Below are 23,881 nucleotides of genomic sequence, written 5' to 3'. Positions count from 1 at the left end.
CATATATATGTATATATGGACAGTATATGAACATATGTAAGTTCAGTGTTATTAGGTCCTAAATGGAAATAAGATATAATTAAATCTTATTTATTTTCCTTATTTAAAATAAGATGTTGCACCAATACTGTGAAAGTACCTTATAATTCAGTGTTTTCCAAGGAAACTAAAACACATTTTGCAATGCAGATTATAGAGGTTTACTCTGATAGAATTGGACTGATTAGTTTTCACTTACCTGCACTTTTTTGACTTTTTAAATTAATTAATTTTAAATTAATTTTTAAAAACTGCTTACTGTTACAATTTAGAGCACTGGCTGTAAGGAGTTAAAATAAATGTTAAATATAAATCTTAAAATAAGTGTTCTTTATCATTTTCAGGAGTCATTCGTGTGGAAGATGTACCAAGAAAGATGCTGGGATTTCTTTCCAGCAGGAGACTGCTTCCGGAAACAGTACGAGGATCAACTTGGCTAATATAACAAAAGATCCAGTATATAAACTTCTTTCCTTTTCACAATGTAAATTCTCAGCCTGTATTTGCTTTAAATGTCTTTAAACTTAAAGACATACATAAAATTTGAAACAATTTCATAGGCTTTTTATACGTTCCACATACAAAACTGGTCTTCTGCTGGAATTGTAATTTGAAAAGAAAAATCTATGCCAACATCAAATCGAACCTTCCAATTTAAACATGCTCTGATATTATAACTTTTTAACTACACCATTTAACCTAGTGTTCGGTAAGAGCGAAAGGGCTACAAGATGTCTTACCTTTACAACGTTTGATGTTTAAGAACTTGAACATCAGAGGCCATGCCTCAGAAAAAGTACTTTAAGTGCTGTCCCATTTTTGCCCCACAATATTTGCTAGTCAGTATATTGACACAGCTTGAAAAGCTTTAAGCAGATAAAAGGAAACATTTTCAAACACTTTGTTGACCTTGAATCATTAAGTGCCTTAAAACCTCCGTAGACATAGCTATGCAAACTTTTTATTTGTTAGTGTTCTAGGTGAACAGATCCATTGACTGTATTGCTTCTGTCTTTCTGTATGAAATTGCACTCAAAGTTTGTATACAACCTTCAATAACAGCTTATTAGATGCTGCTGTTACAAGACACACCCTGTATCAAAATGAATACAGTTTAAATCACAGGCCAAAATAAAACAATGCTCTACTGTCACCTGCAAATAGAAGCTGCAAGGTTTATGCATTTATTTTTCTTCTCGTAGAAAGTGCCCACTGCAATAAAATATTATAAACCAAATACTACCTTTGTGATTTCTTTCTGATTTTTTTGCAATACAGATATGTGGCGTGCTGAAGCTGATTAAAAACATGTATTTGTTGTGCATTCATTGCTTTATTTTAAGGACTGCATGTAGCAAGTACAAGCTGGAACGACAACTCTGGCAGTTTGCTGCAGCCTACATTTTAAGCAAAAAAAAAAATCCCAACTTAATCACAAATGTTAGGCCTCTCTAAGACTGTTACACAGTCTTAGACGTTACTTAATCAATCATACCTAATCAAATTTTGGTGGCACAGAATTTCAGGTGCCTGGTTTTATTTGCAGGCAAGTGAAACAAATAAATGAAATAAAGAACAGCTAAAGGAGGGTTCCACCTTCTACTTGATTTTAGCTATATTCACTTATTCACATACGGAAAATTGGTTTCAGGAAATCATGCTGTCCAGCCAATCTTCAAGCTCTTCCTCAGTAACAATTTTGGATGTTTTCTGCTCTTGCTGTGGTGCTGTACTTCTCTGTTCTGGCACAACTGCTCTTGGAGGGTCTAGAAAAGCAAAAGGAACAGGCTTTTGAAAACATGGAAGAAATTCTGTACTGTCTTTTTCCTTCATCGGTTTGCTTTTTTAATGCATGACTGATTGTATTTTATTGAAATACAGTCTCTCAAAGAATAACATTTCAAAAACAGTAGCAACAATTAAAAATGCAGTTTGATAAGCTCAACCATAGAAATGCAGCTTCCACCAGATTCAAGGGGAGGCAGGACCTGCTTCTAAGTAAGCAAACCCCTACTGCAATCTATTCACAATCCTGACATAAACAGAATTTTCTTTAATATAGGAGAGCAGCAGGAGACCGCAACAGCGGATCACAGTGCAATTAGCATGATGACTGACTGTAATTCCACATTCTGATGGCACTGTTTTCTTAAGGGATTTACACTGTGCTTTGGATATACCAGCAGAATGAAAGATTCTCTTCAGAGACAAGGCTTACTGCACTGCACATGGTGATATTTATGTCATCAGCTATCTCTCTGTTTGGACTTAATTTTTATCAAAACAAAACAATCATACATAAAAATCAGAGATGTTAAAGTTCTTTAACATCATTGTAGAATAAGGAGAAGTACAACTGCTCTCCTTCAGAGCTAACAGTAGTACAGATTCCAGTGGCCCACTGAACTTCTGCTATAGGAAAATTTGTGTTTGTATTGTGTCTATTAAAAAGTTCATTTTGTATTATCACTGCTAGTAAAGTTTGAAAATAACATTTGTAATGTAATCAGAAATAGCTATCAGGTCTTCATTAGATTATCAGAGAGAACTAAGGGCTGATAACATTACATAAAAACTCTTTTGATCTTCCACTAACTAAAATTCTGTAACAGTACTTAAAAACAAAATAAAAATCAAATTTGGCTGATTCGTAAGACCACTGCTGTTCTACAAAATTAATGCTTAAAATGAACATCATGACAGTGGTGAAACTTCAGGTGAGAGGGTCAGAGCACAGCCCCAGATAAAGGAAGTGCCCTATGACAGAGATACTGATAGCAGAACTGTTTACTTGCAAGTTAGGAGTTTAAAAACAACACTGAGAAAAAAAAAAATTAAAGGCACTGGGAGAAAGCAAAATCTTACCATTTTCCTTACTTTCCATTTTCAGATCTTTCTCTGTTGATATGTTGTAGGATAATGCACCTGACACAGAATCAATGGGAGCATCCAGATTTAGGAGACGATCCAGTTCTTCATCCAAATGGTCAGTCTCTTGCTTTTCTAGCAGACGGGCTCTGTGAAATGGTTCTGCTGCACTTGTCCCAGGATCAATTTTAGTTCCAGGCTCCAATGAAGCAGCAGAATCACCAACAGATCGGGAGACCAACACCGTTTCCCTTTGAGACAAAGACTGTCGAAACAGCTCCCTCCTTTTGCTGTCTTCAACAACTTTAGAATTCATCTGTGGTAGCTCTATGGGTGTAGATGCCTAAGAATACAAGAGAGGACTTCAGAGTTTCTAATTATTAGACAGAATATTAAAAATCTTCATTTTCCTCTGCTTGAGCAGATGGATCTTTCTTCTGCTTTTGCTTTTTAACTTCTTATCAGTTCTTTTTCTATTACATTAATATTGTCTGTTTTCACAGCCTGAAGAAACACTTCTTTCCTTGCCTTTCTTTAACTAGAACATGTTTTCTTCACTTGTTTGACTGACAGTTGTAGCTGTTTACGTGCACAGTTAGTCTAATTCATAGAGCAAGCATATATGTTTATATTCATTAGAAGAGTAAATCAAACAAAATAATTATCTAATGGAAAGAATGTGGAAGCACTTTCAAAATTTTGTTGCAAGTTTTTAATAGCTGCTAAAAAGACAAGAAATACAAAAAAGATTAGAATAATTCCATGTCACTCATATATACCTGGCTTGAAGTCCAATGCAATGCACACAAAGTATTCTGCTTAAAGCCATCAAAAGAGCATAAAAAGGGTTGATACAGGGGTCTCCTACTTCACGTGACAGTCTCAAAAATATATTTACTTATAAAATGCATTCACGTTACATTTGAAAACTAGGTTTAAAGTCAATCATATCAGTTAAAATATTTACACTTTACTGTGAATATTTAGAGTTACCTGTACAAGTTCAGCAGCTACATTCAACCTCAGATGTAGAGGCAACTCCTGCAGGGCCTGGGCCAAGGACTGGCAGTCAACAGAAAGTGCAGATAACTGAAATGTAAATCAACACACAGCACACTTGCATTAAAAAAGAAGTTGAAACCGTTTATGCCTTCAGCATATTACATTCCTTTGCTCCACACACTGTAAGAATGCGAAGACCAATTTACAAATATACAGTATCTAAAAGATATTGACAATAATAGCAGGAATTCCTAGCTCTAGAAGTGCACATGTACAAAGCATTTTGGCTAAATCTGGCTAAACACCTACAAAGCAAATCATTACTCAGTTAAAAACAGAGGATGAATGCCTTGGAAATCCAAAAAGTAGGAAATGGTTCCACAAGCTGACAATGTCATAAGAGACTATGGCTTCTGTACACTTGCAAAGAGCAGGGAAATGATATGAATCCAACAACAAAAAAAATTGTAAAATGCCAAATATCATTGAATAACATTTAAGTGCATTGGGGAAGAGCTATGAGCTATGTACACTTGCAAAAATATTAAGGTCAATAAAATATTTCGCATGAAGGTGAAAATAGAGACAGGGAATACGAGGAAAGGCTGGTGATGAAGGAAAAGAGCTGAGAAATAATATAATGTAAATAGGAATTCAACATCCAAGTAGGTATTTCACTATAAGTGTAAGTGGTGCTTAAATAAAAAAGAAAGAAACAAAAACAAATGGATGAAAGCAGGATTTAAAGAATTATAAACACTTCATGGCATATGCAGCTATTTGTGCAAGAAAATGAGCAGAGGAATACTTTGTTGCTGGAATTACCAGTTTTACTGGAAACAAACAAACAAACAAACAGATAATCACTACTTGTTTGATTTTTTAAATTGCAGCTTTCTGAAACGTTCCTATTGTGGTTTATCAACCTACAACAAAGCAAATTCAGGTTTGCTTTTTGTAAAAGTGAATAACAAAGTGTCAGTGTCACTGATAGAATTCAATTCCACGTTTTTCCAAACTGTTGCTTTGCCATTCCTTTCTACAAATAACAAGGACTGGGAAATATCTACTCATTCTGCAATCATTTGTACGCCTCTTCCACTTTGTTTTGTTCCCTCACATTAAAGTTCAGTTTATGATTCTATAACAACTTCTTCTATGCGTGCAAACAGGCAAAGAACTAGAAGCAGATCTAAAAGAGGAAAAGGCAAGGAACTAGGAGCAGTAGATGTAGGAAGAAAATAAGGATCAAATCCAGCTTTCAGGGAAAAAAAAAAAAGACAGGCAAGAAACTTAAAAGGCTGAAGAGCAGAAAGAACACGAAGAATTAGCTCATGCTAAGAAACCACCTGGGCCAGGACTAAAAGAAGAAGTCAAAGACATGATCTACTTGAAGCACACAATTTGAATGAAGCAGAGGCAAAAGAACGTGACCACCACAACATACTTCATAACTCAGTACTGGACCAAACCCCAAATGTACAGTCTCTGCATTGGTAGACAGAGCACCTTTTAAACTGACTGGCAGTGCAAATCTTCACTGTGTTCACCATGGCCTCAGCATATAAATGAGCTAATATGTTCAGATCAGTTAAATGCTTTAATGACAAGTCTAGGAGGAAATCATGGAGAAATTAATATTCTGGAAATGCACAGAGAAAAGGAAGCAAAAGTCATGTGCTGTACTACTGGCATCATACATACTGGGAAAGGAAGAAACTGATAAGAATATAAAATCATTGAAAGACCATCTCCCACTGAAAAAAAACCACAAGATTGATTAAAAAATTGCTGTGCAAGCCACTTGGTTGTATTTCCTCATCTTAATTTGTAACATTGCAATTTCAATATAACTTTAAATATCAGTGCCCTAGGAATAATTATTCTCAATATTTTAGGAAATAAGCAGCAAATGTTCAAAATTCAAACACATACAAATGTTTCAAGTGAGACTCAAGCACAGCTCTTCAGCAATTTTAAGAAAAGCTTCAAAGACAAAAGCTAGCAGTGTGTGCTTGCAGCTTGGAATGTTAACAGTATCCTGGGCTGCGTCAATAGATGGGTGAGCAGCAGGGAGAAGGAGGTAACTCACCCTCTGCTCTGCCCTTGTGAGGCCTCATTTGGAGTTTTGGGGCCCCTAGCACAAGAAGGACATAGAGCAGTTGGAATGGGTCCAGAGAAGAGCCACAAAGATGGTTGAAGGGCTGGAGCACCTCTCCTATGAAGAAAGACTGAGAAAGCTGGGTTTGTTTAGCTTGGAGAAGAGAAAGGTGCAGGGAGACTTCATTGCAGCTTTCTAGTTCTTGAGGAGAGCTTAAAAGCAGGAAGGGGGCTAACTTTTTACATGGGCAGACAGTGACATGACAAAGGGGAATGGCTTTAAACTAAAAGAAGAGAGATTTATGTTAGGTGCTGTCTTAGAAAGTAACTAAGAATTCTTTACTCAAAGAATGGTGAGGCATTGGAACAGGCTGTACAGAGAGGCTGTAGATGCCCCACCCCATGCAGGTGTTCAAGACCAGGTTGGATGGGGCCCTGAGCACCATGATGTAGTGGGTGGCAGCCCTGCCCGAGGCAGGGGGTTGGAAATAGATGATCTTTAAGGTCTCTTCCTACCCAAGCAATTCTACAATTCTGTGATCATACAATAACTTAGGTGGACTGTGGGAGAAAGGCAGTTTAAAGATCAACACATTTTCTAGTATCCCAATATAAAAAAAACAGGACACTACAGTTTCTTTGCACTTATTTATATAAGCACAGAGATCCACAAGCAAAAAATTTCAAACCTTGTTGAGTTCCACAGTTATTTTGAAACTGAAGTTTCTAGTAGAGGATGTACACTGGTAATTTGAATTAAATGTGAAAACACATTTTGTAGTCAAATATATGAATATATATCTATAGGTCCCATTACAGCCTTTTTGCTAAACTGTTCTGAACACATTTGAAAATGGAAAGCTGACCTTATATGTCAGCAGAACAAGGTGATTTATACCCCTTACTTGCCCTTCTCTTGACAGGTTTGTGTTCTTTTCTTTCAATGCTCCTTAAAAACCTAGCCTGTTGTCTTGAACGTTCTTCAGTAGGAAAGAAAAGGACAAGACTCAAGAGCCTCCAGCATCAGAAACAAATTAATAAATGTATCTACAAATTACAGAGTGCTATTGTTCTGCTGTAAGCAGAACTGCATACAGAGCCTGTGCCAGGCAATTATCTGCACAGAAAATTCAGTTACCTGCTTACAGTATACGTTTTCTGTATCCCAGTCTTTCTCTTCAGCAAATCGAAATTGTGTAAAGGAATCTCCTACAAAAAAGAAATTAAAAAAATATTTTAATTTTTTTAATAGCACACTCCCCGTAAGCTCCAAATCCTACAGAAATACATTTAATCAATCAATAAACCTCAAATTTTCAGCATATTTGTCTTCGAATGCTGCTTGCATTCAAAATAGTAAACTTCTCTAAGCCCAACTGAATGGAATTTATGTACAATATTTTGAGAGTACTCTTTATGAAAAGCCTTAAATGTGCTGTAGAAACATTTTTTCAATACATCTCTTTTAAAATGAATTACAAGGTTCTAGATATCAGTTTGTACTGGCCAAGTAAATGCTTTCTGTTGTTTGGTAGTTAATGCTTCAGATTTTCTCTTCCCTTACTCTGGCACGTCATAAAAAAATAGCACTGAAACCAGTGTAGCCAAAACCTTGCTTCATATATATTACAGGATTGAATGAAAAACACAAATAAACAAGAAAACCCACACCATTAAATCAGGCTAATTAAACATATGTAACCTTAGCTATGGGATCTTCTAACCTCCTGCCATGTTGCTCCAAGACAGTAGGAACCTTCTTTTTCTACAGGTAAGCATAGGGTGTTGGTTTAGATTCTACTGTAGTACCACACTGGATTGCAACAGACAGTCTTATCAGCTTATTTGTTGTAAAAACACCAGAATTCCAGGAAAAAATATTAGTAAGGTCTATCGGAGATGAAATATGAAAGATGGGGGTTGCAGAGGCAGGCAGAATCAGATCCAACCTACAACAAATACATAATCATGTAAAACTGAAATGACTATGAAAACTTCTTATGGCTCTAATGTGTTGTACCATTCAATTGAAACAGCAGTAGAGCTATTTTATAACATTAGTTATTCACTGCGTATGAGCAAAATCATAATTCTGGAATAAGTTATTACTTGTTAGTAACTGACAATATTTCTACATATACATATATATATATAAACACACACACTGAAAACTAATATTCAGTCTTTACAGCCAGCAATTTACACTTTCAAGTGCTTCTTTTGAAACCATCCTGTTAGTCTGTTTTAAAAATTGAAAATGAATCATTTTAGATTCAGCAGCATTTAAAGAACAGGTTATTTCAAATTAAATAAACAAAAAGGAAGGTGTGGGGAACACCTTTTGACTTCTTTTGATCAACTTGCCATAAAGAAATACACCATAAAAATTATAAGGAACAAGAGAACCTCAAAACGAAATAATGACCAGCAATCCAGAACAACACACAGCATGTATGCTGCTGATGCAGAGCATGGGATGTGTGTCTTCCCAGACCAGGCAGTTTGAGAACAAACAGCTGTTTGTGCGTCTTTGTACGGATAGCGTAGACAGCTGTTAAATTGCGGTGTGCAGGAGGTTAGATTTGATCCTGAGAATTACAGATTACCTGGAGAAATATGGTACTTTGTGTGCCTAACTGTAGATGCGAATGTTTAACTTGAAAACTCACAGCTGACTGCTGCTGACAAAGGTGCCTGCCTTTTCATTGCTAGTAACACAACTGTGAGTAAAACCCTCTGTCAGAGCATTGAGAACATTGCTAAGTAATAGCTAAAGCTAAAACTTAAAGAAATCCAGATTCACTCTTAATGCCTTATTTTACAGTAGATACCAAAGAGTGCCAATTAATTTCAGCGCTCATTTTTAAAAGGCTCAGTTCAGTTACACACACAAAGAAGCACGTATTGAAAAACGGTTAAACCAAATGATTCTCAGAGCCCTCATGCTATTGGGAAAAAAGTCATGTATTTTCTTCAAGACAAAGAAGTAAAATTAAACTAAAGGATGAGTCGGATGCTCTAGATAGCTGAGAATGACCCGATGTAAAGCAGCTAAACAAACCCACTTCACCAGGAAAATAAGCCAGGATCCAGATCTGACTTGTGATTCTCCACACATAGAAAGTCAGGAATAATAGATCCACAGACACTGTATTGCTGAATTAAAGGGTATGACTTAAACGGTAGTTTAACTAGGCTCTTAAATAGATTAACAAAGCATGCCTTTCAAATGGAAAAGCAATAACTACAATTCACAGTAGCACATTTAATGCAAATTAGGTTAATGAGAATGTTGGTCTAACCAATTATCTTTTCACAAATTCCTTTACCCTGAGAATAACTTCCTTTTGTGTCATGAATACTAATCAAACATCTTGCAATGACTCAGAGTTCTTTCCAGCATAAGAACTGCTTTTCTTCATTTTAATTTGAAGAGTTTTTATCTTACTTACAAACATTATTTGGTCTCCAAACACAGAATAGCTAAAAATAATGCATTCAAGTAAACCTTACACATCATTTTTGATAACTTTCACAATAAATCTTAATAATCTTTTTTTGTAAAATGCAACTTTGCTATAAAAGAATAGCAGCTCTAAAGCACTATACTATACCAACACTGGAATATATTTAAAACTAAATCAATTGATTCAAATAGAATACATGTCTCATAGTCTCCTTAGTCCAATCATGTCTTCATACAAATATCACTGAACAGCAGAATCAAACAAATCCCTGTAAGCTGTACTAAACGCTTTCTAATATGCGAATTGACATTAGTATGAAAGTTGAAAGCCTGAAAAACATATTTCAGTGTGAGAATAGCCACACCAGAAGCATAACTTTGTTCACTTTAACTCTCTAAGTCACTAAAACACAAAAGACAAAACATTACTGAAGACAGAAGAAAAATATTTGGTAGTCTTAGAGATTGTGAAGCAGATTTTCAGACTGGGAGGAGGAACAAACAACGTAACAGCAGCCTTCAAAGACAAGCACTAAGCAACATTTTTTCTTTAAAGAGCAGAAAACTTCACACAGAATATCCAAGACAAATCCATCAATCAAACAAAAGGTAGGGAATGAATTTTGGATTTATCAGTTTTGAACAAATGAATGAGCAAAAAGAGAAAACTACAGTCTATTTGTAATGAATGTCATTTGTGTCATTTGTGATGAATGAAGTATGAGTGCATCTTCGTCAAACTGGAGGAAAAAGCGTGAGGAAGAGCTCCTACTCACCTGCATCACAGCCCGCTCTCTAGAGCAGATTCTGGAAACAGCCACAACTATACACCAGGCACTGACAAATCTCATCAGTACCAAAAGATTTATTTATTTTTAATCCTTACATCGTGTTTCCAATGGTGCAATTTACAGAGCAGTCCATCTGCTATTAAAGCTTCTTCTAAACAACGTATCTTCAGATAAATACCACTGAAGACACCATTTTTTTCTCCTGCAAAGGAGAACCTTAACCTGTCTATAAATGGATAACAAATATTCTTCCAAGCCTAGAGAATCTGTTTTGCAATGAGTATTACATGAATAATTATACACACCATAAACAGATATAATAATTTGGCCAAACTATATATATTATATAAAAGCAGACTCTTGGAAGACACAAAGTTTCATGGCCCTTGTAGTAATGTCACTGATTTCATTTCTACATTTTTAATTATTCAACTCTGATAGAATACACACTGTAACTCCTATCTTTTACTATGACTAAGGCTTGAGGTGTTTTACTTATTGCCATAAATGTAGATGGAGAACAGAACGTGGGAATACAAAAACAGAAAGACTCTGCAAGAAATCAACATCTATTAATTTCCTTCAGATATTATTAAGAACAGTCTATTTCAAGTAACTGCAAAGTCTGTCTTTTATCAAGTGCATGGCAGTTTTTTCCAAACAACAGGTCTTCACCACAAATGCTTCAGAACAATCTACATTTTCCCCTGGTTCTGCTATTCAGCAGTAGATTACACAGGAGTGTATTACAAAATCCAGAAGGCTCACGACAACAGTTCAGCATAAAAATCTGAATTACCAAAATTCTAGAAGAGTATCTTACAGGACATTCTTCTATTGACAGTAGTAGAAGGCCTGGAGCTCTGCGCAAACATACTGGAGTCAAGGATACTCGTATCCTGCATCATGAACTATAAAGCATATTTGAAATCAGATTGAGAAAAAAAAATGTTCAAAATTAAATCCCTGTACAGGGCTACTGGTCACATTAAAAACAATCACAACAAGACCAGGCAGATCTGACAAACAGCGTGACCATCTGATCAAGGACAAATCATACATTCAAAATTTTAAATTGTCACAGATGAACAAATAAGGAGATCTTTGGAAATTGGTGCCACTTCCAGAACAAGGACTGTCTACATAGGAAGAACAGAGTGAGTTTAACATAGAGAATCACAAAAGCAAGGTAAGAGACCAGTTCTTCAAATGAGTAGGAGGGTGAAACCAACCAGTCCCAGAGAACATAATGGTAAAAGAGGAAGAAAAAAAAAAAAAAAAAAAAAAAAAAAAAAAAAAAAAAAAAAAAAGCAAATTCTACTTGTTTTAAAAAAAATAATAATAATTAAAATCTAAAGCAGAAGTTAACAAGGGTAAGGACAAGGAAAAAGTACGTATAAATACAGTATATCAGGTAGCATGCTCAGCCTGCCCTGCTAAGACAGAGTGCATCTAATTAAACATAACCAACGTTAAACAAAACAAACATCTAGTATTTACTTACAGAGCTCTATAGAGAGTTACCTTAATCAATTATCTTTTTATATGAAAAAAATAGGAAGGAAAAGTCGGAAATGCACAAATTTATTTTTATTCTGTAGCTAAGAGTTCTTTTGGATTGTTTCAAGTTCTACATCTGTAGCATGTATAAGAAGAGAGATAGATATATATCCAACTTCCCTATCTATCACACCTGTAACTGTAAAGACAGCATTAAGCAAACTCTGCCTTGTCGTTAACTTTTGCACATTTTCTATAATGTATCATTACTTTTAATGCGCAATTTTTTCCTCAGTACGTAACAGCAGTAAGTCTTGCAGCAAATGCAGACTGCAGCAAAATTGCAAAATATTAAAACAAAATGCACTGAACAAGACAAAAACATTCAGAATGTCAACCAAATTCAGCTATTCATAAATACCAACTCCATCTTCTCCACTTTTATATTGAATAAACATTAAAATGATATTTAAGTGTGAAGTTGTTGATTTCCCAGTAGACTAAACAAACTTTTTATTAAGTTTAAGCTAGTCAACTTAAATATTTACATTTTTTCCTGATGCTTTATGACATTTCCTAGTGTCATTTTCCTTGGGTTGCTAATCTAGAACATACTTAGTATTTTTAAATGTCAGTGCAACCAGCTTGCTAGATCAGACGAACTATAAAAATCTATAGGGTGTGCTGGGTTTTGAGCAGTAACACTGAAGACAAGGACTGAAAAAAGGCAAAGATGACCAAACTTCTTAATGCAGAAAGACTCATGACCAAAGACAACTTACTTATCTATGATCTATTTGATCTATAACTTACTTATCTATCATCTGTATCTAAGCAGCAGGATGATATGGCAGGAGACTCTCCTTAGGGACAGGGACAACAACTCCTCCGAATAAAAGGCCTGCATGGAAACATGCTGTGTGGGTGATGAACACCAGCACAACCCAGTGGGCACCCTGCTCTGCATACTTTGACTTCCCACACTTCTCAGCAAGGTACTGTGAGAAGTTAAAAAAAAATAAAAATAAAAAAAAAAATAAAAAAAATTAAATTATATATATATATATATATATATTTTTTTTTTTTTTCCATAATTGAAGACATAACCTCTGCAGTTCATTCAGGAAGTTTCCATGTTTTCCAAGTCACTCACAAAGCCTAACTAATTAGAAACTAATGTTTCTAATTCCAAATATAATAAGTGCAGTACAGTACCCAACAAAATAAAGTTTTAAACTTTAACAAATACTGGCTGGATCACTAATTATTGGAAAGCTCAGATTCAAAACTCAGGTCCTGGTGTGAACTTGGCAGAGAGCTCTAACCCCAAACTAATGCTTCTTTTGGAGATAGCCCTTTCTCAATTCTATTAATTACCTATAATCAGATTATTGATCATTCAGCCTCCAGCATAAACAGTGCATTCAAGTATATCATTCTAATGAAGCTGGAAGATGAGAATATCACACAGTTCATTATATCAGATATATTTTTGTGCTTTTTTCATTTAAGGAAATTTAACTACAAGTATTGTATTGCATAAATTTACAGTAGGACAACCTGTGCTTTCTGTAGATATGCTGTAAAGACAGAATCTTAGAGAGAAAAAAAAAAAAAAAAGCAAACTTTAAAATACTTTATTTTAAGCACCCTGCTATTTTTGTTCTGATAATAGTGAAGAATTTGACTCAATTAGAGGAAAAAAAAAATTGCCAACTATTCAAGCTTCCAATTTAAGCATTTAAAAGCAGCCAATTTTTGTTGATGGTACACACAGTCTTTGACAGCCCTTGCACTATTAGAATTTCTTAACCCAACAAATTGCTCAAACTTTTTGTTAGAATTACACTTCCATTCCTAACTCTATTTCACAGAATATTTACAACAAAATACGCAACTATATAGTCAATAAGTATTATTTATGCTGCTGTGGATATTTTTAATACATCACTTCAGAATTTTAGCATTTTTCATGAAAGCAGAAATCACTATTCATGAAAGTTGCACAGCAAACAATTTCTATGAGACTTTCCAAAGCATCCATAATTTACAGATTATGGTGTAAGCCTAAAAATATTCAAGCATTTTGATACACTGAGTACGAGGCTTGGCTTTCTTGTAGTTACAGAAGTTTCTGTAAGATATAACAAGTCACAGTACTGGCAGAAGCTTGCAAGATTTTTATGTTTCACGCAATGAAACATCAAGAGATGCAGCTCCAGAAAACAAGACAGGAGAATTTTCCTCTGATATATTAATAAAATGATGATGATTACAATTAGCAAAGAACAAATCTAGTGAAGTTACATTTCTGTAAGGACAGAAAAGCCTGGACAGTGTTTGCATATGCAAAGCACTCCTAAGTATCCAAAAATATGAAGTGTAATGGCTTAGAGAGTTTTCAACACCAACTTAAAACTAACAGCAGACTGCTAAGTGTTCACCTCAGATAAAAAAAAAAAAAACAAAAAAACCAGCACACTGCATTTCTTTACTTAAGGCTGAGGAAGGCTCTACATTCTGGGCCTGCTTTACACTTGTAAGAAAAATTGTCTAACCAAAGAAGCTAGAAGCTGATTTTTGTTTTTTTCTCTACGTTTTTCCCATTACTACAGATGAATTGTTCTACACAAAGCTTAAAACTCGGTGTTAACAGAATTAAAAGTTCTGTGAAGTGAAAAGGAGAAAAACAATTGCTTGGTATCTACAAGTCTTTAGGCCACGTTAAAAATGAAGTTGCAGCCACATAAAAGCTTCTGCTCATGTTTTGTATCAGGTTCTTCGAACCTATTCCAGTAAATTAATCAGAAATAAAGACTGGGTTAGCTCAGGTATAAACACCACTATCTCCAATGCGGTGCCTGGAGAACACACTACAGCAATTTGCATTCTGTAACTTACAGTACCTGCTAGGAACGTATCCTACAGCCAATTTACACAAACTCTCCTTGCATGGCAGTAACAAGAAGTGCAGCCGTCACACAAGCTGGAAAACTTGCAGAGGTTATACAGAAAGATTAACTGCAGTGTCGTGGATGACAAACACCATTTGGGCTACATGCTTGTTGTTGATAGTGAACTACAGATCTGCATAACACAATTTTTATTTAAGAATCTTCTGTATTCAGACAGCACAAGATTTAAATGTGCTTTCTAGTGTACCTTTTTAAATATTCATTTACAGAATTTGTTTTCTATAACAAAGGCTAGAATGATATAATCCAATATTAAAAAAAAACAAATTTTAAGTTGAACATAACAGTTTAATTACTGCATTAATTCCATTGCATACTGTATATAGCAGCACCTACAAGCCTCTGAAAGTCAAATTAAAAATTTACTTGAACTGTCAAAGCTCACCTGCACCTTATAGATATTTTTGAGACATGAACTGTTCTAACCTGCCGGAAACAATTTCCTTACCTAAATCTAATCCATTATGAGTCACTGTAGAAATTAAATATACTTCAAGACCAGCTTAGACAGAAGATTCAGAACTAGGAATTAGTGATCACTGGTGTGAAAAGCAAAAACAAGGAGAATTTGGGAAAATCATACACACTGTAGTAAAATTAATGTTTCAAGTTCAACCTCAACCACTCCTATGCCCCCAAAATTTGAAGAGAAATACCACAAAAGTCCTAGATTACTGTACTTTTAGAAATGTTTTTATTGCATTGTATAGTAGTGTAACATTCAAGATTGATAACTCATGAGTATTGCACCTAAAAAAAAGGTAAATAAGTGCAACAATACCCTTAAAAGCTGACACGCAGCACATCTCCCGAATTCTACAAAGATGAAGGCACAACAGCTGAATATGACTCACATTCACAATACACTTACAAAAAAACCTGTCAGCCTTAATGGAATTTATCCAATTCCATTGAATAAAGAAGGCTTGGCAATTGATAATATTAGAAACAATTTTCTGTGACTTCTATGACTAACGAAATGCACACCAGGAAAGTTTGGAAAATGCCACCTACAGAATTCACGAGCAGTCATTCTGCTTGTCTTGTGTGCATTTCACTGTGAATCTACAAGCAGGATAATAAAAAAGAGACAGAAGTCATTGGCCTCACGTTAAGCCAGACTTACTCAAAGTTATTTACAATCCCGATACTTAACCTATTTTTAGTCCCAGACATAATTATGAGTAGAAACCAATTATTACAATGGTGGGTGTTCCAAAGAGGCCTCCAAAATTTCCTGGCCTTAAAAAGAAGGTTTCTTGTCTATAGCAGCCGGTGCAGGCAGCTGTTCCACAGAGGGTACAGATGTGTTGTATTTTGCCCCTCTAATAGCTAACCCTGCAAATGGGAAAGCAGTAGTAAGATCCATTGGCCTAGGCTGAAGAGGCCCCGGAGTCTGGGAAGAAGGAATCCACAGGAGCTGCTGATGGTAGCAGCAATGTAATAACATCACGTCACAAAAACAAGAAACTTGGTCTAAAAGTTTTGTCCTGAATAAAGAAGCCAGACCTCTTCATAATCATCACAGAAGGTATGGAAAAAAAAAAATAATACCTCTATAATTCAATTAACACAAATTTCTTCCACAGAATCATAACATCCTGAGTTGAAAGGGACTTACAACAATCATCAAGCCCAGGCTCCTGGTTCAACATAGTACAACCCAAGATTCAAACTATATTTCTGAGAGTGCTGTCCAAATGCCCTGAAATTCATCAGGCTTGGTGCTCTGACCAAGGCCATGGGAAGTCTGTTCCACTGCCTGACTACTCTGTGGTGAAGAACCTTTTCCTAACACCCTTGTCTGGTGCAGCTCCGTGCTGCAACATTCCTTTCTGGGAGGCTGCTCTCCAGCCTCTCATCACCCACTCTGTACATATTTCCAGAGTTGCCCCATTCTAGATGCAGAATCCAGCACTTGAGCTTAAAAAGTGTCATCAAGTGTGTAATGAGAGTTAAGTATATGAAGTACGTGTTTCAGGTAACAAGGAAAACCAAAACTGCTGGGGCTACTTTGAGATATAAGTAATTCCAAGTTACTTGACAATAGCTCAAAGTAGATTAGTATGTATCAATTCATTCAATCATAAAAACATGACTCCATATTGAGTCACTGATTCAGCCTTGATTCAGACCATTCCTGGAACGAACACAGTAATTTGTATTGTCTGGAAATTGGCAGTTGGATAAGCTCACCATTATGGTGGAGCCCTCCACTATGACCTATCTTTCAGAATTCCAGGAAGTTTTGCCCTCTAAAACAAAACAAAACTCTACCCAGTTATTCTACAATGCACTTATCTGGACTGTAGATTCATTTAGCTTCTTGCATGTCTATAAATAAATAATGAAAAAAGCTATTGCATGAGGTGCTACATGTCTGTAAGGGGTCACACGACCTAGAAGGGGACTACATTTACGCTGGAAAGTGCAAACTTGATTTCACAGCACATTAACAGGGCATTTATTTACGGTTCTTTGAACCCAGAATTTTGGCCATAATTTTACAGGGCAGGTATAGTAATAACATCTACTGTACACTTTTTCAGGGGGTACTTTTCATAAGAGCCTATTCAAAACAAGAAACAAGCGCTCTTCTTTATTTACATGCATATTATTTGCAGGCTGCCTTTGATACCTTTTACATTCTTGGACCATGGCTGACTGCATTTAGCTGTCACTGGATTTGTTCATAGAACAAGTTTACACATTTTCAATATGCCAGTCTTCATAAATGAAGAACTGCACACCCAGCAGCATCCACAAGCAATTCCACTGCGGTGTCTTCCTAAATATTCTCACTCTAATTGAAAGGTCAAACAACCTGCACAGGTGCTTAATTTAAAAAAATATAATATATGCTACATTCTCACTAAGAATCTCAGAAGCTTTATATTGGCTAGGAGAATAATTAGAAAGTAGGTACCTTAACAATTGCTTTTAATGGACATAAAATGACCAACATGAATATGACGTAGCAGATGGAAGTGTTTGATTCCCCCAGTTGAATTTACCACCCTTCTTTGGAAACAAGAAATAATAGACTATTCTTCTGAGATAAGAAGATACAAACTTTCACTACAAGAGTTTACCGTCTCTTTTCAATAGTTTTACAATGAGACACACTTTTGAGAGTAGAAAAAGCTGGAAACACAATATGTGTGTGTGTCATGAACTGTTTACCCCTTAGACATTCAGTCTGCTCTACCATCTCAAAAATGTATAGATATTCTTCTTATGAGTAGAAGATTATGAAAAACAGATATGATCAGCACAACCATTCAAAATGTGCTTGTTTGGTGAACACTGTGTCAGTTGATGATCTTCTTGGGTTTCCCTACAGATTTTAAACACTGATGCATGTAGTCCCTAAAATCTGATCACCAATATCCCAGAACTAAAGGCTAATCACATAATTTTTTACTGCTATATTATATATTTGCTGCTCTGAATGGATAACATTAAGCTGTGTGTTCAAGTAACAGCAAAAAATACCACTGTTTTTAAAAAGTTTTGACAAATTTGATATTTAAGAATTGATTACAAGTAGCTAATGTTTAATGACATCAGAAGCCCAATAAAAGTCGCTATATACACAGGTGTATACTCAGAAATAAAAGGAACCACAGGATAAGCAGAAATTCTCAGTGTATTTTCCTTCCGTCAGTCAATACAACATCAGCGTCTTCTGGTTCACTGAAAAAATATTTTTGGTTGTAAAATAGATCCTTGTGGAATTAAAGTTTTAATGCAAATTCTTTTTCTGAAGCAGATGAGACCGACCTATAATTTTCATCTAGCCGTAACACAGTGAACAAGTCTATCTGGTACAATTTTGATCTCAGGTTACTATGGCCTTGGAGAGGAACATGAAAAATGAATGAGAATTCAGAGAATGCAGTTCGCATACTGTTGTCACTAAAGCGACAGCCAAAGAGAAGTTAATTTTCAGAAGAGAAATCTAAATTTCATGGTCTGAGAACTTAACAACTAACATTATGATAACATTTGATTTCCTCCTCTCATTGTGGACTGGTAATTCTCAGCTCCTAAGGCCAGGCACTCCAAGTAAATTTAAAGGGTTTTTTAATATAATGTATTAAAAAAACATAATATGATATTATAATCCTTTATTATAAGGCTACTGAAAATAAGCTAAGACAAAATGCAGATACAGTGTTTTAAAGCCTGAAAAAAGCAGTATTACTGTATTCTCATTTTTAAATATAATGCATATAAATCATGCATATTAATAAGCACTTATTACTCTACTTGGCAACACGTTTCTTCTCTGCATTTTCCTGCTATAACCTACAATGCTTCTCAGCAGATATGGAAAATAAATAAATAACTATTCTTTCATTTACAAATATACTATTGATGAAAGACCAAAGTAAGTAGCCTTACTGAAAACTGTAAAGTGGTAACAGTTTCAGAAACAGCAATTAAGCAACAATGACTAAAAATAAAAGATCTTATTTTGAAGTGACTGAGATTTTTCTGCAAGACAGCTGCGTTTATACGTTCATAAAAATGAACAATGCTTTACTTCCACTGAAACAACATTCAAAGAGTCCAGAAGTTTTACGGCCAAAACTAACCAAAGCCCCAGCAATCTCTACTCTGACCAATCTCTACCTCTCCCCCAGGTTATTTTTAGATAACATTCCTTACAAGATAAAATAGAAATAACACTTTGCTGCTGCAAAACCTGAAAGTCCTGGCTGTGTAGCTGCACATCCTCCCCTAGGCTGAAGCCTGACTGAGCAGCCTCATTTTGCTAAACCCACCAGAAAAGTACAGCTCATTTATTTGCCAGCAGTGAAATGATAAACCAGTGTAAAGCAAGACTCTTTAGCACTACTGATCAGAATGAGTCTCCACATTTTTGTTTCTGAAACTGAATAAAAATGCAACGAGCTCATTTACTTCAAATGAATGTCTGAAAATGACATTATCTGCTAATATTAAAAAATCCATCCACTTTGAAACTGAGTATATTACTCAATAAAAGATTTTCCCAAGAAAGTATGTACAAAACTTACAAAGCTGAAGACGTAATATAAAAGCACAAGTAAGGAATGGGCTTGCATGCATTTTGCATGTGCTGAAGGCTGCACAACACACAAAAGAAATCTTGAAATGACTTCTCTCTTACTAACACCTTTTTCTCTACTGCCTTTGAGAAAAGCACTCAGTTGTGAATCATCAGTGAGAGAGATATAAATATTTCAGAATGCACTTTTTTCTGACAAAATTGGGGCAGAGCAGCCATGCATTGGAATCTGAACCATAAAATATAATTTCTTCATGCGTTTTCAAGGATAAAGGGGAGGAAGGATTAGAGAACAGGATTATGTAGTAAAGTCTAAGTATCCCCAGATTATAAGAGGATGCATCACACAAGTACAGAAACATTAACTTCGGCATCTTCTAACTCTGAATGCCTGCCATACGAATTGTCATTTTAACCTATTATTATTTGCATTACAGGTAAGGACATGTCTGTAAAATCAGTGAAGTCCACAGGCATCTGTACGTGTGTATGTAACCACCGCCAACACCCGCCTTTTGTTCTTGTACCTTTGCTGAGATGCCTCCACCTTACATTCCTACTACTGCAAATGGGAAAGTAGACTGCATTTCTTCTTCATGAGAAGCACTGCTCATAAAGCTATGTGACAGGTTTATAGAAGTATTCATCATTATTTTTAAGACAATTCTATATGGAAGAAGAATTTAAAATTTTAAAGTTTATAGGTCAAATTTAAGATTATACCTAACAATAAAATGAAAGCTTAGCTTGAACAATACAAGGTGAATATTAGTAGAAATCATCTATCAAGAAAAAATGAGATTTCATGAAATTTAATACAGGTCAGAGCCTTCCTAGTCCATCACAGCAGCCTTTTAATAGCTGAATAACTAAATAGCATAGTGCTGAATGATTAAAAAGAGGTCTCTAATTTTAGTCAGAAATTAATCTATTTGTTCTAATGAGACTTTGCCATACTGATTCCTATTTCAGTGCCAATGAGCCTCATGGGAGAAAGCAACTGTCATTACACAATTCTAAGTATCTGTGTGTAGCTGCCACAGATCCTTATTCTAAAAGCAAGACACATTCTAATAACACATCATCCTAGTGTCTTTCACTTCCATACTGCAAATACTTCTCACATGGAAAAATCAAAGGCCCTATTAAACGTATAATTTTAATTGATAAATTAATTGCATAACATCAGTTACGGTACTATAGAAGTTTCATGGCTAAGCACTGATAACACTATCTACAGCTGAAAATACTGCTAAATGTTTGTGCTGTCTCACCATGGTCTTGTCCTAGTACTTACAATGCCTTACACTTACATATACCACAAGCTCTATAAAATGACTGCTACAGAGCACAGTATTTCATCCCTTAAGATTAAATTTCATCCCCATTATTACCATTTGTGGTCTTTATTATGCCCTTCACCACTAGTATAAATCTTATTAAGCGGCTTATTAGAAGCTGGCAAGAGTCTAGCACTTTCTGCTGTGTGAACTAGCAAAGAAAATAATTAAGGCATCCCTCATTGCTATATCCCCATCCATCTCCGGTAACAAAATGATTAATTGTTTTAGCCGCGTATAAATGATATCCCGTTAAATCATAAAAAGGTGACCCATCAAATAACATTCTAATTGAGACTGAAAATTTTCAACACATCCATTTGGGGTGGGGGCTTTTTAAACTTTTTCTCCTTTTCCTATCTCTGAATCCTACATAAGGCATGTACCTGCCTCATGTAACACAATCTTCTCACTATCTGTATCTTTGCATAAGTATTACAAGTCCTATTCTCCAGGCTCATGAACCTGCATGTTATTTCTAGGATAACACTGGCTAACAAGAGTGAAAAAGGTATTTCCATGATCAATGATTTCCATTCCAAATATGACTGACATTATCTTAAGTTTATACTTATCACAGGAGAGAATGGAAAACAATTTACAGACACACACAAAAGTTGAAATTATTACAGGAATGAGCTGAGATGTGAAGGAAAGGGAGACCATTTTCTATCAGTTCAGATCAAGTGAAAGTATCTTTTGCTGTAACTAACTGCACTCATGGCTGGAATAATTCGCTGTATTAATGATATGACCAGAATCATACTCTCTATCACTCCTAAAATACTCAAGAGCTTTTTCTTCCCTGTAGCTTTTGAAATAGCTTAAGTAACTAATACAATTTACACTACTTTCAATAAGGAATTCATACAAAGATTTTTTTCTGAGAGGATATTAATCTTTTAAAAAGAAATTACTTTGAATGATTATAACAAATTGTGTATTATAAATGTACATGCAACAAGTTTAATGACCACAAAAACATAACACTAAAAGAATAAACAGCAAATGCATAAAGGCTACGCACAGAGTTAGCTCATTTTGGGATATATTTAGTTACTTAACAATAACTCATACGAAAAAACAGGTTATGAGATGTATTGTTTATCTACCTACCAGTTACTTTTGATCTATTTCAAAAATCTTAATTGAATTAAGGTAAAGAAGTAAAGCTTTTGAACAAATGAAGCTCCAAGTGTTGTGACCTACCAACAGATAAGGAGACCCTGAATGCTTTTTTCAAAGGAACAATAATTTCAACTCAGCCCCTTATTCATGGGGGGGAAAAAAAAAAAAAAAAAAAAAAAAAGTAGCAACCAGTAAGGTAATCAGCAAGTCCAAAGAAGAAGCCTAATCCAGTAAAAGCATGCACTGACATCCATCCAAATTGTTAGGTACAGAACGGGGGGGGGGGGGGAACTACTTGTCTTGCCTAAAGGAAAACCTGTTTTTAATATCAGCTTTCAAAAAAGACCGTTTTTGTTATTAGGGTATTATTTTATGACATTATGGGTAGGGAGGCCCTTCAGAGGGATTTAGATAAGCTGGATCGCAGGGCTGAGGTGAATGGGATGAGGTTCAACAAGGCCAAGTGTTGTGTCCTGCACTTTGGGCACAACAACCCCATGCAGCATTATAGGCTTGGGGATGAGTGGCTGGATGACTGTGAAGAGGAAAGGGACCTGGGGGGGTTGATGCTCAGCTGAACATGAGCCGACAGTGTGCCCAGGTGGCCAAGAGGACCAACGGCATCCTGACCTGCATTAGAAATAGTGGCCAGCAGGAGCAGGGAGGTGATCACAGGTGAGTACAGGTGATCACCCTGTACTCAGCTCTGGTGAGGACACACCTTGAGTGCTGTGTTCAGTTTTGGGCCCATCATACAAGAAAGACATTGAGGCCCTGGAATGTGTCCAGAGAAGGGCAATGAAACTGGTGAGGGGTCTGGAGCACAAATCTTATGAGGAGTGGCTGAGGGAGCGGGGATTGTTCAGTCTGGAGAAGAGGAGGCTCAGAGGAGACCTCATTGCACTCTACAACTTCCTGAAGGGAGGCTGTGGTGAAGAGGGGTTTGGCCTCTTCTCCCAGGCAACGAACAGGACCCGGGGCAATGGCCGCAAGTTGTACCAGAGGAGGTTTAGGTTGGACATAAGGAAGAACTTTTTCTCTCAGAGAGTGGTCAGGTACTGGAATGGCTGCCCAGGGAGGTGGTGGAGTCGCCGTCCCTGGCAGTGTTCAAGAGGTGTCTGGATGAGGAGCTGTGAGAAGCAGTTTAGTGCTTGTGGTAGCAGTGGTAATGAGAAGACGGTTGGACTAGATGATCTTACAGGTCATTTCCAACCTTGTGATTCCATGATTCTAAAGTTTCCTTGTCACTGTCAAATCCTGAGCTGACTACACAGTCTTCTGCTTACTCTGATTCATGATAATGACTTTCCAAAATGAAATTAAAATATGACAGTTAGAAGGCCATAGCCTTCATGAAAATTTTCAATTAAGTCACAAAAAAACAACTGAATTTTTTTTTTTTTTTGACAACTTAATATTTGATTTGTTATATTTTCTGTTTTCTGCTTACTGGCTGAGTTCAGTAGGAATTTTAGCATATAGCATTTCTGAAAATCCAGTTTATAAGGTCTTCAGAGAATGGACTTTACTGCCAAACATATAGATGTTATTATAGAACAAATAGCAAATAAAATGGAGCGAAGGGGAGTAGAAAATGTGCAATTATTACCTTACTT

General features: G+C 35.8%; 2 protein-coding genes across 5 annotated transcripts in view; one reads left to right on the top strand and one right to left on the bottom strand.

Moving 5' to 3' along the window:
• The window catches only part of RYR3 (ryanodine receptor 3), a 189,206-nt gene extending 187,930 nt beyond the window's left edge, over window positions 1-1,276 (top strand). For all 4 annotated transcript variants that reach the window (XM_042883222.1, XM_042883045.1, XM_042883138.1 and 1 more), the window contains one exon: window positions 384-1,276. In XM_042883222.1, coding sequence (XP_042739156.1) covers window positions 384-479 — 96 coding nt within the window. In that variant the 3' untranslated portion in view covers window positions 480-1,276. The remainder of the gene's footprint in view (window positions 1-383) is intronic.
• AVEN (apoptosis and caspase activation inhibitor) overlaps window positions 985-23,881 on the bottom strand; it is an 87,490-nt gene continuing 64,593 nt past the window's right edge. The window contains exons 3-6 of the mRNA XM_042883342.1: window positions 7,148-7,218; window positions 3,901-3,996; window positions 2,905-3,250; window positions 985-1,805 (exon numbers count right to left, since the gene is read on the bottom strand). Coding sequence (XP_042739276.1) covers window positions 1,687-1,805; window positions 2,905-3,250; window positions 3,901-3,996; window positions 7,148-7,218 — 632 coding nt within the window. The 3' untranslated portion in view covers window positions 985-1,686. The remainder of the gene's footprint in view (window positions 1,806-2,904; window positions 3,251-3,900; window positions 3,997-7,147; window positions 7,219-23,881) is intronic.

Source organism: Lagopus leucura, unplaced genomic scaffold (assembly GCF_019238085.1).
Source record: "Lagopus leucura isolate 7727_CA_CO unplaced genomic scaffold, USGS_WTPT01 Super-Scaffold_1, whole genome shotgun sequence".
NCBI classification, from domain to species: Eukaryota; Metazoa; Chordata; class Aves; order Galliformes; family Phasianidae; genus Lagopus; species Lagopus leucura.
The sequence above is the reverse complement of the archived record's forward strand: the minus strand, read 5'-3'. Positions and strand labels throughout refer to the sequence as shown.